Source organism: Mustelus asterias, chromosome 18 (assembly GCF_964213995.1).
Source record: "Mustelus asterias chromosome 18, sMusAst1.hap1.1, whole genome shotgun sequence".
NCBI classification, from domain to species: Eukaryota; Metazoa; Chordata; class Chondrichthyes; order Carcharhiniformes; family Triakidae; genus Mustelus; species Mustelus asterias.
The window spans coordinates 689,144-708,303 of record NC_135818.1 but is presented as its reverse complement, the minus strand read 5'-3'; the positions used below and the strand labels follow the sequence as shown (position 1 = coordinate 708,303).

The following is a 19,160-nucleotide window of genomic DNA, read 5'->3' as shown; positions in this document are numbered from 1 at the left end:
TTCCATTTATCGTGTAGCTCCTCCCTACATTATTCCCACCAAAATGCATCACTTCGCATTTATCAGGATTGAACTCCATCTGCCATTTCCTTGCCCAAATTTCCAGCCTATCTATATCCTTCTGTAGCCTCTGACAATGTTCCTCACTATCTGCAAGTCCTGCCAGTTTTGTGTCGTCCGCAAACTTACTGATCACCCCAGTTACTCCTTCTTCCAGATCATTTATATAAATCACAAACAGCAGAGGTCCCAATACAGAGCCCTGCGGTACACCACTAGTCACAGGCCTCCAGCCGGAAAAAGACCCTTCCACTACCACCCTCTGTCTTCTATGACCAAGCCAGTTCTCCACCCATCTAGCCACCTCCCCCTTTATCCCATGGGATCCAACCTTTTTCACTAGCCTACCATGAGGGACTTTGTCAAATGCTTTACTAAAGTCCATATAGACAACATCCACGGCCCTTCCTTCGTCAACCATTTTGGTCACTTCTTCAAAAAACACCACCAGGTTCGTGAGGCATGACCTCCCTCTCACAAAACCATGTTGACTATCGTTAATGAGTTTATTCCTTTCTAAATGCGCATACATCCTATCTTTAAGAATCTTCTCCAACAACTTCCCCACCACGGACGTCAAGCTCACCGGCCTATAATTACCCGGGTTATCCTTCCTACCCTTCTTAAATAACGGGACCACATTGGCTATCCTCCAATCCTCTGGGACCTCACCTGTGTCCAGTGACGAGACAAAGATTTGCGTCAGAGGCCCAACTATTTCACCTCTCGTCTCCCTGAGCAGCCTTGGATAGATTCCATCAGGCCCTGGGGATTTGTCAGTCTTTATATTCTCTAACAAACCTAACACTTCCTCCTTTGTAATGGAGATTTTCTCCAACGGTTCAACACTCCCCTCCGAGACACTCCCAGTCAACACATCCCTCTCCTTAGTGAATACCGACGCAAAGTATTCATTTAGGATCTCCCCTACCTCTTTGGGCTCCAAGCATAAGTCCCCACTTTTGTCCCTGAGAGGTCCGATTTTTTCCCTTACAACCCTTTTGTTCCTAACGTATGAATAAAATGCCTTGGGATTCTCCTTAATCCTGTCTGCCAAGAACATTTCGTGACCCCTTTTTGCTCTTCTAATTCCCCGTTTGAGTATTTTCCTACTTTCATTATACTCTTCCAGAGCTCCCTCCGTTTTTAGCTGCTTGGACCTAACATACGCCTCTCTTTTCCTTTTGACCAGTCCCTCAATTTCCCTGGTTATCCACGGTTCTCTAATCCTACCCTTCCTATCCTTCTTTTTTACAGGCACATGCTTGTCCTGTAGCCCTAACAACCATTCCTTAAAAGACTGCCACATACCAGATGTGGATTTACCCTCAAACAGCCTCTCCCAATCAAGAGCTGCCAATTTCTGCCTGATCCCAATAAAGTTAGCCTTCCCCCAATCCAACACCTTACCCTTGGGACACCACTCATCCTTTTCCATCACTATCCTAAAGCTAACAGAATTGTGGTCACTATTTGCCACATGTTCCCCGACCAAAACTTTGAAGACCTGACCGGGTTCATTCCCCAGCACCAGGTCCAGTATAGCCCCCTCTCTAGTTGGGCTGTCCACATATTGTTCCAACGAACCCTCCTGTACACATTTTACAAATGCCTCACCATCCAGAGTCCCTGCCCTCAGCGATTTCCAGTCTATACCAGGGAAATTGAAGTCTCCCACTACAACAACCCTATATTTCCTGCACCTATCCAGTATCTCCTGACATATCCATTCTTCCACTTCCCTTGGGCTGTTGGGGGGCCTGTAGTACACCCCCAACATAGTGACTGCGCCTTTCCTGTTTCTAAGCTCCACCCAGAGTGACTCGCTACACGACTCCTCCGAATTGTCCTCCCTCTGCACCGCTGTAATATGCTCTCCAACCAATACCGCTACTCCCCCACCTCTTTTGGCCCCTCCTCTGTCTCGCCTAAAACACTTGTACCCTGGAATATTCAGCTGCCAGTCCTGTCCCTCTTTCAACCAAGTCTCCGTCACCGCAACCACATCCAAATTCCTCGTGCGCATTAAGGCCCCAAGTTCGTCTGTTTTACCTGCTACGCTCCTTGCATTGAAGTATAAGCACTCCAGACCCCCAGGCTCAGTGAGGTCGTCCTCCCCCAGAGTGCTCTTCTTCTTTGCCAGCCTTGTCCCAGCCCCAAGCTCGTCCCCAGCCACCACACTTATAGACCTAATAGTTTGATCCCCACCCCCCTGCCACACTAGTTTAAACCCCCCCGAACTGCATTAGCAAAGCTCCCAGCCAGGATATTTGTGCCCTTCCAACTTAGTTGTGACCCCTCCCTCTTGTACAGGTGCCATCCTCTCCTGAAAACCTCCCATTGGTCTATGAAAATAAAGCCCTCCCTCCTGGACCAGTCCTTTAGCCAGGCATTCATTTGAACCAACTCCCTATTCTTATCCTCACTGGCACGAGGCATTGGGAGCAGCCCAGAGATGGCCACCCTAGTGACCCTACTTTTTAACCTATTTCCCAACTCCCTGAATTGCTCCCTTAGGACCCCCCTACTCTTCCTATCTACGTCATTTCCACCAATGTGTATAATGACATCCGTTTCTTTATCTTCCCCTTTTAAAATGCCTCCTATCCGCTCGGAGACATCCGTGACCCCAGCACCAGGTAGGCAGACTACCATCCTGGAGTCCCGTTCGCCCCCACAGAATCGCCTGTCTGTGCCTCTAACTGACGCATCCCCCACCACTATCGCTCTCCTAACCCCTCTCTTCCCTTTCCGGGCCACAGAGCCTGACTGTGTGCCAGTGACCTGGTCACTGTGTCTTACCCCTGGAGAGGCACACTCCTCCACACTATCTAAAACAATGTACCTGTTTTGGAGTGGGACAACCACAGGTGACCCTTCTTCTAACTGTCCACTCCCCTCCCCTCTCACACCTGTCACCAAGCCCTTCCTATTTTGAGACACCTCTGGAGACCTCCCTTGTACTTTACCCTTCTGCCCTTTACTCCTCCTAACTGTGACCCACGTGTCATTCTCCCGATGCCCCGGTGTAACTAGTTGCCTATAACTGCTGTCAATTTTTCTCCCATTTTCCCTGATTAGGCTAAGGTCAGCGATCTGCAGCTCCAGTTCCCTAACACGGTCTCTCAAGAGCTGCAGTTCCACGCACCTGGCACATATGTGAACCTCTGGGAAGCTCGGTGTTTGCAGAAACTCCCACATCCCACATCGGAAGCACTGAACTGGCCGATCAGTCATACCTGCCCTTATCCTTTATAGGGTTGGGTAAAAAATAACTAGCCTTGCCTTGCCCTTTTAGCCCAAGCCCTGTGAGCCAAAGCCCTTATAATGCACACTCTGCTCCCCACTCACTCCACTGCCCGCTCCCGATGCTGCCCGCTGTATAGTGCAGACGGCTTTTTATGCTCCCGACGAACCCCCCAAGTAACTGCCTTTTATACTAAGACTCAACCTCCCAGAATCCCCTTCAGCTGACCTCACTTCCTCAATTCAAAACCCTGAAAAAAGCCCGCGAAATATACTAGGAATACCCTTAAATGAATAAATGAATAATTAAATCACTTCTTAGCTTACTCTCAGCACTCCTGCTAAGACTCTCTCCCCCACTCTCACTCCAGTTAAACAAAGAGATCGAACCCCCCAGGTAACTGCCTTTTATACTAAGTTACCAAGTTACAAAATACTGATTAGAATGCGAATCCCTACAGCCAGCCAGGTCTTAAAGATACAGACAATGTGGGTGGAGGGAGCATTAAGCACAGGTTAAAGAGATGTGTATTGTCTCCAGACAGGACAGCCTGCAAGTCCAGGAGGCAAGCTGTGGGGGTTACTGATAATGTGACATAAATCCAACATCCCGGTTTAGGCCGTCCTCATGTGTGCGGAACTTGGCTATCGGTTTCTGCTCAGCGACTCTGCGCTGTCGTGTGTCGTGAAGGCCACCTTGGAGAACGCTTACCTGAAGATCCGAGGCTGAATGCCCGTGACTGCTGAAGTGCACCCCCACAGGAAGAGAACAGTCTCGCCTGGTGATTGTCGAGCGGTGTTCATTCATCCGTTGTCGTAGCGTCTGCATGGTTTCCCCAATGTACCATGCCTCGGGACATCCTTTCCTGCAGCGTATCAGGTAGACAGTGTTGGGCGAGTTGCAAGAGTAGGTACCGTGGACCTGGTAGATGGTGTTCTCACGTGAGATGATGGCATCCGTGTCGATGATCCGGCACGTCTTGTAGAGGTTGCTGTGGCAGGGTTGTGTGGTGTCGTGGTCACTGTTCTCCTAAAGGCTGGGTAGTTTGCTGCGGACAATGGTCTGTTTGAGGTTGCGCAGTTGTTTGAAGGCAAGAAGTGGGGGTGTGGGGATGGCCTTGGCGAGATGTTCGTCTTCATCAATGACATGTTGAAGGCTCCGGAGGAGATGCCGTAGCTTCTCCGCTCTGGGGAAGTACTGGACGACGAAGGGTACTCTGTCCGCTGTGTCCCATGTTTGTCTTCTGAGGAGGTCGGTGCAGTTTTTCGCTGTGGCGCATCGGAACTGTTGATCGATGAGTCGAGCGCCATATCCTGTTCTTATGAGGGCATCTTTCAGCGTCTGTTGCGATCTGTTGTTGAGTCATACAGTCATAGAGGTATACAGCACAGAAAAAGGTCCTTCGGCCCGTTGCGTATGCACTGGTCAATTATAAACCACCCAACTATTCTAATGTCCTGCACCGTAATGATTCTCTGATCATAGAACTGTTGGATTGCCATAAAAACCCATTTGGTACGCTCGTGACATTTGGGGAAGAAATCTCCCATCCTTGTTCAGCCTGATCAACATTTTTTATCCTTTATAGAGTCATGGCGATTCACAGCATGGAAACAGGCCCTTCGGCCCAACTTGTCCACGCTGCCCAGTGTTTACCATTAAGTGAGTCCCAATTGCCCGCATTTGGCCCATGTCTCTCTATCCTCATCTTACCCATTTAACTGTCTAAATGCTTTTTAAAAGACAAAATTGTACCCGCCTCTACTGCTACCTCTGGCAGCTTGTTCCAGACACTCACCACCCTCCGTGTGAAAAAATTGCCCCTCTGGGCACTTTTGTATCTCTCCCCTCTCACCTTAAACCTATACCCTCTAGTTTTAGACTCCCCTACCTTTGGGAAAAGATGTTGACTATCTTGCTGATCTATGCCCCTGATTATTTTTAAAACCTCTATAAGATCACCCCTAAGCCTCCTACACTCCAGGGAAAAAAGTCCCAGTCTATCCAACCTCTCCTTATAACTTAAAACATCAAGTCCTGGTAGCATCCTAGTAAATCTTTTCTGCACTCTTTCTAGGTTAATAATATCCTTTCTATAATAAGGTGATCAGAATGGTATACAGTATTCCAAGTGTGGCCTTACAATGTCTTGTACAACTTCAACAAGACATCCCAACTCCTTTATTCAATGTTCTGACCAGTGAAACCAAGCATGTCGAATGCCTTCTTCACCACCTTGTCCACCTGTGACTCCATTTTCAAGGAGCTATGAATCTGTCCCCATAGGTCTTTTTGTTCTATAACTCTCCCCAACGCCTCACCATTAACTGAGTCCTGCTCTGGTTCGATCGGCCAAAATGCATCACCTCGCATTTATCTAAATTAAACTCCATCTGCCATTCGTCAGCCCATTGGCCCAATTGATCAAGATCCCGTTGCAATCCTAGATAACCTTCTTCACTGTCCGCTATGCCATCAATCTTGGTGTCATTGGAGGGGAACTTGCAAGTGGTGATGTGATAAATGATCTGCAAGCAGGGACGGAGTATAACACAGCAAACTTTTCAGATGATATTAAAATAGGTGGGAAAGCAGGCAGTGAAGAGGATATAAAGATTTTACAGATGGATATCGATAGCTCGGAGAATGGGCCAAAATTTGGCAGATAGAGTTTAATGTGGATAAGTGTGAGGTTGTCCATTTTGGTGGAAAAAACAGAAAGGCAAATTATTACCTAATTGGAAAGTAGATTCAAAATGCGTCTGGGCAGAGGGATCTGGGTGTCTGTGTTCATGAATCGCAGGAAGTCGGTATGCAGGTGCAGCACGTAATAAAAAAGGCAAATAGGATGTTGGCATTTATTGCAAAGGGTCTGAGGTTTAAAAGTAGAGAAGTGTTGTTGCAATTGTATAGGATGTTGGCGAGACCACATCTGGAGTATTGTGTCCAGTTGTGGTCTCCTTGTTTGAGGAAGGATGTGGTGGCATTGGAGGCAGTTCAGAGGAGGTTCACCAGATTGATTCTGGGGTGCAGGGGTTGATGTATGAGGAGAGATTAAACAGTTTGGGTTTGTACTCACTGGAGTTTAGAAGGATGAGAGGGGATCTGATCGAGGTATATAAAATTTTAAAAGGGATTGATAAAGTAAACGTAGACCAAATGTTTCCTCTTATGGGGCAATCTCGAACAAGAGGTCACAGGGATAGGCTGAGAGGCGGTAGGTTTAAAACTGAGGTGAGGAGGAACTACTTCTCGCAGAGGGTGGTGAATTTGTGGAACTCGCTGCCCCATAGCACGGTGGAGTCTGAATCATTGAATGGTTTCAAGAAGGAGATAGATATATTTCTAATAAAAGAGGGATAAGGGGATATGGGGAACAGGTGGGGAGGTGGATTTGAGACCAGGGAGAGATCAGCCATGATCTGATTGAATGGCGGAGCAGGCTGGAAGGGCTGAATTTGCCGACTTCTGCTCCGAATTCCAATGTCTCTACATTCACGTGTGTTTGCCACATTTGTTCTCATAGATGGTAGAAGTCACATGTTTGCAAAGTGCTGTTGAAGGAGTCTTGGCAGATTGCTGCAGCGTGTCTTAGCTACAGATTGTGCACACTGTGTTGTACCTTCACCAAATCCTTTCTGATTCATGAATTTCACTGGTTGCTGCCAGGGAGATCTCAAATTCACATGTGTGCAGTTGCTGGTGCCCCGCACTCACGGCAAGCCTGAGATCACAGCGAATCTCACAGCTCTGGCAGCCTGGCTTGCCTCATCCATGTGGAACTGTATGTAATAACGAGCTTTATTGAACAGGACATCAGTCACACCTCTTATTCATTTGTGTCACCAATTGTGAAATTCCGCAAAGGTCCTCAGTGCAGCCCTGGAAAGACCCATCGGCAAAACATTGTAACGGTTATCTTCATAGCAAGAGACATTAGATACCCTGCATGAAACCCTCATTGAGAATGTGGCAAACGTGAGCTACCACATCCCTAGACAAGGAAAGGTGTTTGTGGCATTGCCTTCTCCTCATCTCCATGTATGAGCTACATCTTCTGTAGACCCTTGGCTGCAACAAACATCTCGTGAATTTGGCCCCTCTTCATCACTTTCTGGGTCTTTCTGGAGCCTCACTAGCTCTTGTTCCTCAGGGGGATGGCCTTTCTGGAGCTCTGCCAATCAGAGATAGATCCTTTTTCTTCTCATTCTAATTATAGCTATTAACAAGGCAAAGTTATCTACAGCCTGCATTGTCCACTTCTTCTTGTATCTGTGAATAAAAGCAATTGAGCAATAGGGGAGGTTATGGCATAGTGGTATTGTCACTGGACTAGTAATCCAGAGACTGATCTGGAGACCTGGGTTCTAATCCCACCACAGCAGATGGTGAAATTTGAATTCAATAAAAATCTGGCCATTAAGCCATTGTTGCAATCTGGTTCACTAATGTCCTTTTTAGGGAAGGAAATCTGCTGTCCTTACCTGGTCTGGTCTACATGTGACAGCAATGTGGCTGGTTCTCAAATGCATTCTGAAGTGAAGGGCAGTTAGGGGTGGGCAATAAATGCTGGCCCAGCCAGCGATGCCCACACCCTGTAAATGACTAAATAAATATCAATGGTAGTTCCCTTGGAATGGCCTCCCATCACATACAAGGCAGGAATACAGTCAACACAACACAAATCACGCATGACAACTTCCTGAACGTCCCCCCCTACACGACTTCACATTTGATACAAGGGTCGTAAATAGGACCAAAAGACCCATGTCCGAAGAGCCAGGGTTAGCCTTGTGTTGTTTGTCCTCTAGTGGCCTTGACAATAACTCTCGATATCCCAGTCCTTGCTAGTGTCCTGACTGAAAGCCTTCAACGCTACGAGGATCCCATGCTGCCTCTGCACAGCAGGCATGACCATTGATTTATTTGACCTGACATCCATTCTGACATATCTCTGTAAGGATCAGGTGCCAATTTAGACACCTGGCAGCACAGCACTGAAACCTGGTGGAATCTGGTCTGAGTTGCACTAGAAGTAAAGGAGCTCAGCTCATTTATTGTGCTTGGGACCCTCAAGTCCAACTGAGCTCAAATGGTTCAAATATGACCGAAAGTACAGGTGTGATAAAAATGGAAATTTGGAAAGCAAAGAGAGGCTGCAGAACATTGTAAGAAGTCTCACAACACCAGGTTAAAGTCCAACACCAGGTTAAAGTCCAACACCAGGTTAAAGTCCAACACCAAGTTAAAATCCAACAGGTTTATTTGGAATTGCAGAACATAGATGATAGGTAAAATCAAAGAAAATCCAAAGAAGTTTGGCCACTGCATTAAGAGTAAGAGAATAAATAAGGAAAAGTTGGGCCTTTCAGAAGATGTGGGTAAGGTTCTCAATGGGTCTTCATGAAGGAGAGGGATGAACACGACATTTTAGTGAATCCAATCTGTGCAGGTAACTGAAGTTCCTCACCGTGGAGTGATTCTTTTAAATATTTCTGCAGTCTCTCCAATATCTTCATAACTTTTCTGAAGTGTTGTGCCCAGAAGTGGACAATACACCAGGTGAGGCTGAATCACCACTTTTACGCTCACCCACCCTGTCTTGATATACCCCTCCCTTTACTGACTGATTACAGCTTTTCCATTATTACATTGAGTTACCTAAATCTACAATTACCTAACAAACACAAAACAGTTGCTTATTTTACAATTATAGTATTTGAGACAGATAACGTTTATAGAGATAACATTTATAATTTCAGAAATAAGGAGTTAAAGGCCCACAATTAGAAACTGTTTCGATTATAATGTTTAAGTATCCACTCCCCTCCCCCCGCCATCTTTAATTTTCAGTCTGTAGAGCAGTAACTATGGTAACATATGTAAGACCTCACAAGCCAGAACTGTTAAATTATTTCTTTGACAGATTCTTAATAGCTAGAGAGAAAGAACTTGCAAAACAAACTGAGACATTCCAGTTATCTGATTAGCATAAGGTTTGTCTTTGTTATTTTCTATATAAATATAGAAATTGTTAAGTCATTCGCAAACTGATCACGCCAATAAATGTTTACATACTAAACCTTTCATACTAAACCCTGCTGTTTGATGTTGGTAAATCTATTTGCTCTATCTTCTTGAGGTTTCTCTAACTGCTGCTGCCCTTTACATCAATTCTGACATTAAAAACCTGTTAAAAAAGATACCTGATAGCCAGAATAACAGTGTTCAGACTTCTATCCGGAGCCTGAGATTCTGAGACCAGCAGCCCTTGTGGGGGAGAAAGGTAAGGAGAGTCCTCATGGTGTGTACCATTCCTCTGTTCATCTTCCTGAATCATGTACCTTAGAAAACGGGCGGCTCGGTGGTTAGCACTGCTGCCTCACAGCACCAGGGACCCGGGTTCAATTCCGGCCTCAGGTGACTGTGTGGAGTCTGCACGTTCTCACTGTGTCTGCGTGGGTTTCCTCCAGGTGCTCCGGTTTCCTCCCACACTCCAAAGATGTGCAGGTTAGATGGATTAGCCATGCTAAATTGACCCTTAGTGTCCAAAGATGTGCAGGTTAGATGGATTAGCCATGGGAAATGCGTGGAGTTACAGGGATGGGGCCTAGGGGGGGGGAGGGCATGGTTGGAGATGGAACTGGACAAGATGCTCTTTCGGAGAGTTGGTACAGACCCGATGGGCTGAATGTCCTCCTTTGGCACTGTAAGGATTCTATTCTATTTCTAATTGAAAACGTGAATTATCAAAAGTGTCAGAGAGTTCTGGACATTTTTACTATAACTTTCAGGAATGCTTGGCTGACAATTTTGCAAGTTGTTGGTCAAGGTGGTTAGCTGTGACTAGACTGGACTAGCAATGTTCCAACTATTGTTACCATCCTTCTCCCTCTGATCCCAAAGAGTTAATGTGGAAGAGCACAGCACAACCATTGGTACTCCTGCCACTGCTAATACCCAGTTCCCCTGATATTCTGCATTCTAAATGAATTGCGGCTTAGTGTTGGTACCTCGATCTTGTATTTGTCACAGGACGTCTGAAGCCCATACGATACCTGAGACTGGTTTTGGGAGTGATGTCAGGGTAATGGAGCGAGGGTCCAGGTGCAGGTTTGAAGAAACGATAATCTGAGAATATTCCCTGGCTTGTGTCAAAACTCAAGAAGTGCAGAATGGAAAGAATGGTGAAAATATTGATAATTAACACAGCGATAATGTATTGATACAAAAAACAGTATCAGATGCCACATCAAGGAAAGATACTTTCTATTGAGGGAGTGTGGTGAAGGTTCACCAGACTGGTTTCTGGGATGGAGCAATTGTTCTCTGAGGAAAGACTAAATAGACTGGGCCTTTATCCTCTGCAGTTTAGGAAAGTGAAAGGTGATATTCAAACATTCAAACTTCTTACAGGGCTCGACAGGGTAGAGGCAGGATGGATGTTTGTCCCTGGCTGGGAGTCTGGAACCAGGGCCACAGTCTCAGAATAAGGGGCAATTCATTTCGCACTGAGAGGAAGAGGAATTTCTTCACTCGGAGGGTGTTGAATGTTTGGGATTCTCTGCCCCAGCAGGCTGTGGAGACTGTGGAGTGAGTTCATTGTGATCGATAGATTTCTGCATATTAAAAACATCGAGAGATTCGGGGACAGTGAGGGAAAATGGTGTTGAAGTTGAAGGTCGGTCATGATCTCACTGAATGTTGGAGCAAGCTTGATGGGCTGAATGGCCTACTCCTGCTCCTATTTCTTCTGTCCTTGTATTCAAGGAAACCTTGAAGCACAATTAATTTCCCTCTAGATTTTCTAGCCATATTACCAGAATAATTTCATCAATACACCTTTACAAATCCCACAAGGGAAGGATCCAGAATTAAAATTCCTGCTGGAATAAATGTCCAATTCATTACTTCCATCCTCTGATGTACTGAATTACTCAAATTCTACAAAGTATCAAAATATTGATGCGCAAATTAATTGGCTGGAATTTTCCAGCAGTTCACTCCGGCGGAATCTTCCCGGTTCAACTGACAGCGCATGCCTGCCAATAGTTTCCCAGCGTGAGAGGGGCTTTCAACAGGAAATCCCATTCAAGATCCCACGACCAACCAATGATGGACTCCCTTCACTGCCGCCAAACATGCAGCAGGTTTCATGGAAAATCCCGCCGTTATTTAAGGATTTGATATAAAAGCAGAGAAAATAACTCCTGTTAGAGTTGGTGTTCAGACACTCGCAAGAATATTGACACCAACTTTAAAACACAAACAGAGGAGTTATGTTTCCTCCCTTTCTGTTAACAAATTGAAAAGTCTTAACAATCATTTCTGTTTCCATTCTCTTGGCTTTTCTGGCACCTTGTGTTTTCAGCTACACTCAGGTCCAATTTTATATCATGCCCAACTTTTTTAACCTATGTTTATTTCCAGTGATGAAGTTCTGGGAATTTGAAGGGGTCTTACTGAGAAATAATCTGCAGCTGTTTGTCTCATCAGAACTGATTCATCACACATCAGATTCAAATCTCCAAGGTGTGTGTGTTGCATCAGGAAATTTTCCTAAATTCAGAATTTGTTCAGTTATTAATCTGGTAAACTCAATTCAATTTATCACAAGACAAAAGTATTGCAACATCAACACTTTCACACTGTTCAGAGGCAACATGTTATTTTCTATTTACAAACAAATTTTCTTAATTTTGTGCAGCTAGCAAATTTAATTTTTTATTTATTACAATTTAATGTTCAGTTGAAAATCAATTGAGGACAAATTAGTTAAAAAAAATACAAAGTCCAACTGCAGCATTTTTGCTTCCGGACAGATTCTGAAATCAAGGAATGTACAAGAATGGCAAAGTCTAGTTGGTCCATTTGTCTGACATCCAGAATTTACAATTCATTACCTATAGCCCTCAATAAGACTTTCTTATCAAATGACTGCCTAACCTTTTCCTAATATTGTCATTATTCCACACACTAGCTTCTGAAATATTTATGCTGGATGAAATAGTGGATTTTAAATATATATAAAATTGCAACAGCTCCCATTTGAAATGGGGTGTCTGTGGCAGAAAAGTGTGCCCAGATACTCAGGGAATTTGTTCAACATTCATGAATCAGCACAGTTACAGATAGCCCAATTCTCCAGGTGACTAAAGTTATCAAAAGTTCACAGCTGCTCATATCCACGTCTATACAAAGTGGTAGTACTCCATCTCTTGGTGCATGTGGTTAGTTCATGTTAGTACAAAATCACCTCACTATGCCATTTCCAGCAACATGCAATTAGAAATCATAAAATTACATTCCATTTTCACAAGCTTTTCCACAAAATTCATTCAGTTAATGTAACGTAATAATCTCAAAGAAATGAATGCTGCAACAAAGATTAAATAATTATTGCTGTCAGCAATATTGAGTATGAGGCAATAACATTGCAAAAGACAGTCTGGATCTTACATATCTGCTCATCATCAAATGTGTGAAATAATTTGTGGATTTGTAAAATTCTGCAAATAAACCTTTGATATTCCGTCTGCATATGTGGTTACAGAAGGAAATGGTTCACTTGTCTCAGCATGTTGCTATTTAAAACAAAAGTTTGGTTGCAAAAAGATTTAGACATGTGCTACTCATCCTGTTAACTTCAGAAGATTTTACGGCTTTTAGGCAGATATCACTTGGGTGAATATTATGGAAGGCCAACAACCCAGCTTTCCAATAAATGTTACTTTATAAACTTACTGATTGCACACAGCCAGTGACCACACAACCAGCTAAGACATTACTTTATAAACCATTGTTGCTTGCAAAATGCTTTGATCTCTTTGCAATTACTGCCAACATCATCCATTAACAAAAGTATTCCTCGCTTGACTAGTTAGTGTTTTTGCGGGAATTGATTCTACATTATAAAAAGTTTAAACTGAACTTTGTTTCATCTGAAATTCAGATTTTTGGAGAATGGTTGTCTGACCAGTTATAAAGATCAGAACCCAGAAGCTCCCCCTCTGTCTAAAGGGGGTAGTCTGTGGAAAGAAATTAAAATGGAAGAAATTAAAACATTCAGCGCTGAATCCTACTTGGTGACTTTTGTTCATATTGGATCTTAAGTTATCCTGCACTGATTCATATTAAATAGTGGGGTGTTGAGGTAGCATTGATTATTGGCCAGTAGGTGTTGATGGCGTGCTTTCTGACAGTTTAGCTAAACTGCAAAACACTCTCTTTCAGCTCAGAGGCAGCAGTGAATGTGTTTGTGTGTGTGGCAGGTGGGGCTAGATACAGTGGTGCTTGGGGAAAATTTTAATCCCAACCTCCCCCACAATGGATGGAACAGATTTTTAGACAGAATTTAATTTCTTACAAATGGGAAATCCCTCAGCCATGAACACACTTACTTCTGATTGTTTGGGGGGGAGGAAGTGGTGGTGGTCAAGTGAGTGACCTGCCCTCAAGAAGCAGGTCAGGAATTAAAGGCTGTAAAATGAGGCTACCACATGCTTCGGCACAATGGGCTTCATTCTGGTGTTAATCAGCACACACTTGTGGCATGATGCGCTGGCTGCCATTTTGCTTGCAGCATTAACATGGGTTTAGGAGCAAGTATGCGAGATGTGATGGAAAGGAAGGATGTGTAAAGCTGATTTAATTCCAGGGCTGCCATTTTCAACCTCAACAGTTCAGCGAATGCCCGCTCTTAAACACACACACCTTCATTAAGCAGGAAGGGTCCCAAAGAAGCACCACTCAAACAGATCACCAGCCACTCTCAGGTTTGTTACTCACTGATTATGTCTGGGTTTATATAACCACTGAGTGTCTTTTACTGTTGTTTAAACAGGAAGTGGGACTGCATGTGGGGAAAGCCTTAGTTTATCCGGATGATTCCCAACTGGTGTGCTGCGGCAAATGGGTGTGCCATGAAGATGGAGGAGTAGTATAAGACAAAGTAATGGGGCTAAAAGCAGGTAAGTCCCCTGGTCCTGATGGCTTCCCCCCAAGATCCTTAAAGGAGCAGCTACAGAGATACAGTGGAAACATTGGTTGTAATTTTTCAAAAATCCTTGGATTCTGGAGAAGTTCCGGAGGATTGGAAAACTGCCAATGTGACACCTCTATTCAAAAGCGGATAACTTTAGGCCGATTAACCTAACATCTATTGTTGAAAAAATGTGGGAATTAATTATTAAGGAAGCAATAGCAGCACATTTGGAAAATCATAATCTAATCAAACAGGGTCAGCAGCACGGCTTCAGGGAAGGGAAATCGTGTCTGACTAATTTACTGAATTTATCAAGAAAATCTCAACCAGAGTAGATAAAGGGGAACCAGTAGATGCGTTGTATTTGGATTTCCAAAAGGCATTCGACATAACACCTCACAAAGGTTTAAGTCATAAGATAAGAGCCCATGGTGTTGGGGGTCATACATTAGCATAGATAGAGACTTGGTTAATGGGCAGGGAACAGCAAGTGCCACAGGAGGTGGTGGGGGGGGGGGGGGGCAGTGGGGGAGAGGGCATGCCTTCCTCTGCACGGTAAGGATTCTATGATTCAATGATAATAATATTCAGGCAAAAGCGTTGAGTGAATGGCCCATCTCAGCCTCCTCCAGATGTCCCCAGCGTCACAGATGTCAGTGTCTCCAACCAACTGACTCCATGACCAGACTCTCCGGCCCTGCTGCAGTGAATGGAGATTTGGCTGAGCGTCAAATTCCCCGTCCTCGCTTATAGCAATGGTGAGGCATGAATGGCTGGCTAATTCTGGCCCATGTGATATCAAGAACCAGCTGAAAGCACGGGATGCTGCAAAGGCTATGGGCCCAGATGACATTCAGGCAATATTACAATTGACTTGTGCTCCAGAGCTTGCTACACCCCTGGCCAAGCTGTTTGAGTACAGTTACAACACTGGCATCTACCCGGCAATATGGAAGGTATGTCCTGTACACAAGAAGCAGAACAAATCCAACCCGGCCAATTACCGCCCAATCAGTCTACTCTCGATCATCAGTAAAGTGATGGGAAGGTCTTTAACACTGCTATCAAACTACACCTGCTCAGCAATAACCTGCTCACTGGTGCTCAGTTTGGGTCACTCAGCTCCTGACCTCATTACAGCTTTGGTTCAAACATGGACAGAATAGCTGAATTCCAGAGGTGAGGTGAGAGTGACTGCCCTTGACATCAAGGCTGCATTCGACCGAGTGTGGCAGGAGGAATAACATTGATCCTTGCACCATTTAATGAAAGCCTCCATCTCACTGACACAGAGAGAAATGCATTCTGCCTTGTGAAAAAACCTTGCAATATTTGTAATTCGATTAGCTTGTGTCAACAAACAAAGAAACCCCATCAACAGCATAACTGTTATTACAACTACATAAAACTATCATTCATTCTCAAACCAATGGAACACCTAATGTGCTGAAACTCATTAGCACTTGAAACTCAGTCAAGCATTGATAATGGTAACAGCTCGAGCCAGGCTGTAAAATCCTGCCCAATATTCCAGTTGAGGCTGAATCAGTATTTTGTACAAGTTTAACATCATCACCTCCTTGTTTTTACATTCTATGCCCCTATTTATAAAGTGTAGTATGCTATATGCTTTATTAACCAGGCTCTCAACCTGTTCTGTCACTTCAATGATTTAAGCACATATATACCCAGGTTCTTCTGTTCCTGCTCTTTTAGAATTATATCTTATATCTTATATTGTCTCTGTACATTCTTCCAATTAAATTGAATCACTTTACTCTTCTCTGCATTAGATTATCTGCCACTTGTCTGTCTATTCCACCAGCCTGTCCATGTCCATTTGAAGTTTTTCATTATTAGAACAAAGAACAAAGAACAAAGAACAGTACAGCACAGGAAACAGGCCCTTCGGCCTTCCAAGCCTGTGCCGCTCCTTGGTCCAACTAGACCAATCGTTTGTATCCCTCCATTCCCAGGCTGCTCATGTGACTATCCAGGTAAGTCTTAAACGATGTCAGCGTGCCTGCCTCCACCACCCTACTTGGCAGCGCATTCCAGGCCCCCACCACCCTCTGTGTAAAAAACGTCCCTCTGATGTCTGAGTTATACTTCGCCCCTCTCAGCTTGAGCCCGTGACCCCTCGTGATCGTATTAGGTTTACAATGCTTCCAAGTTTCGCATCATCTGTAAATTTTGAAATTGTGTCCTAGGTCATTAATATATACCAGGAAGAGCAAGGGTCACAATACCAGCCCCTGGGGAACTCCATTACAAACCTTCCTCCAGTCTGAAAAACAACCGACTAATGATACTCAGAGAGGTTCCTCCCCATCTCCATCTTAACTGGGAGACATTTTCATTATGTTCTTGGAGTTTGACAACCTTCTGGGGCAGTAGGTTACTGGAAAAATGCACAATCCTGGCTACATACCATTTCTGTTTTGTTTGGCACTGTGTATTGTAACAAACTAAAGCTTACCTTCGCATTTGAGTCCCTGCCGCACTAATCCCCACAGCATCTCTCCACAGTGATCACAGAATGCAGGAGCTCTGTACGAATGGACAAACAAGGTGTGTGGTCGAATCTGGAAATCTTCAAATGTGGCAGCAGCTGCACGTTATAAAGAGAGGAAGAAGTTAGGAGCCACGCAAAGCGAATTTTTACAATACATTAACTTGCTGACATAATCTGCTTTACAAAGGCTTTGTAGCTGCTCCCTCATCCACTGTAGTGGAATGTGATGTCAAGAAATATTTTTAAAAAGCAAGCATTTTTCTAAATTAACTAACAAGTTTTTAGTAAATTGGAGTATTTACAAAATTAATCAGTTGGGTTCCCAGCAGAGAAAATGCTGGAAAATCTCAGCCGGTCTGGCAGCAACTGTAAGGAGAGAAAACAGCTGACGTTTGAGTCCAGATGACTCTTTGTCAAAGTTGAACCAGTTGGATTACTGTCCCTGTGATGATCAGGGTTGATGGAATTTAATACAAATTCTTGATGCAATTGTTCAAAGGCTCCAATTTGAAAGAAAGTCTGAGAGATGGAAAATATGTGAGCTCAGTTACAAAGAAGAAATGATTTTGAAGAATAATGTATCAGCTGCTCCCCTCTTACTCTGAGTTTAGTAATGTCCAAAGGTCCCCAGTGCCGTCAAAACCAGGAAAAGGTTAGACAATGCAGCAAACAAAGTGATTTTTCCTCAGTGAATGATATCTTTTAGACCTGTTCAACTGGCACATTGTTCTTTAAAATTAGTTAAAACATGCATGGGGAGGTGTCACAAAGAAGCTTGACAAGTTGCTGCACAGCATATTGTAGATACCACACACCACAACCACAGTCCACCATGGTTCTTTCGATGGTTCTACACCAGTGCTGGAGGGAGTGAATGTAGCTGGAGCACTGAGATTGCTTTGTTCTGTGTGGTGTTTACCTTCGTGAACATTGTTACAATCGAGTTTTCTAATGCTCAGTCCCTTTTTAGGATAGGCGATGGCAAGACTTTGGGAGTCAGGGAATGAGCCACTTACCACAGAATATCTGGCCGCTAACCTGTTCCATCAGCTATGGCCTGGTAATGACTGATTCAGTTGAGTTCTGGTCATTCATGATTCCCCCCCTGCTTCCCTCCCCGCCCCCCCCCCCCCCCCAATCCCCCCCTGGTGGGGGACTTGTTGGTGGTCATGCCATTGAATGTCAAGGGGAACCTCATATTTTGTTATGTAACGATAAGTCATAATGTAAAATGAAAGGATTAGATTAAATAAGAGAATGTCTAATTTTGAAATGAGGGCTGTCTACGTCTAGAATTCCTGATCCACCTATCCCCAGTCTCTGCTTCTAAACCTGTTTCACCTGAAGATGATTCTTGGCTCTGGGATTTCTGCTTTTGCAATGCAATTTGCTCAGGACTTTTCAGTGAGAGCAGAAGCAAAAATCCTTGTGCGATGACCCCCCCGAATATCCTCCAGAATTTAGGATATAAGCAAATATAAGAACTAATATTAATGTCTGGTGCACAGTTACTAATAATCTCTCCTCTTTCAGCACCCGAGCTGTACGATGATACCAGAATGTTCTGCTGCAGCACCAGACAAGGGGAATCACACTCAAAGTATCTTCCTCCCACCAGAAATATGAATACGTTCCTCCAATTGACCTCGAAAGAGGGCCCCACTTCCCTGGAAATTAGTTCAGCTTCCAGAATGGATGGCAAAAATATAGACACAGCAAAATGCTGCCAAAGGTCTTTTGATAACATTTCATCAAAGAAATAACTAAAATACTGATCTTTCTGGCAGGAAGATGGGTTTAATTTAATATATTTTAGTGGGTGCTGCAGATGGATTTTGTTAACACTAACACGGTATAAAATGATTGGAGAAAGTGTGCTAGTGGGTGGGGTGGGTTGAATTGTAGTCACCTTCTGCAGGTTGAATGGTATTTAGTTCTTTAGGACACATTCCCTTCGGTAATAGTTTTTCCTGACACAATGAATTATAAAATGCTTTATTTTGCAAAAGGAAAGGGGGCGTTTAATGTGGACCAATTTATTTGAATTATGGCTTGTAGACATTTGAACAAAGAAGCTAGAAAAGAGCTGAGAGACACCTGAACAAGAGATACTTGTGGCACACGGCTCTGCTCCATAACATCAAAAAGGAGACGGCAATTTTGTAACATTGCTTTGTTCTGTATTTGTTAGCCAATAATAACTGCACAAAGTTCCAGGGCGAGGTTTTGATCCTGTTGTATTGCGAGTGGAGAACACAACGACGTGAACCAGCAGCGTCGTTCACAAGTTCAGGAACCGCGGTGATAAACGTTAATTTTCTCGACCTCTCCAAATTGGTGGTGGCAGAGAGAGT

General features: G+C 44.1%; 1 protein-coding gene across 1 annotated transcript in view; it reads right to left on the bottom strand.

The window, feature by feature from the left end:
- prkd1 (protein kinase D1) overlaps positions 1-19,160 on the bottom strand; it is a 343,163-nt gene that overhangs the window by 105,746 nt on the left and 218,257 nt on the right. Inside the window, exon 3 of the mRNA XM_078233155.1 lies at positions 16,771-16,902. Within this exon, the coding sequence (XP_078089281.1) occupies positions 16,771-16,902 (132 nt within the window). The remainder of the gene's footprint in view (positions 1-16,770; positions 16,903-19,160) is intronic.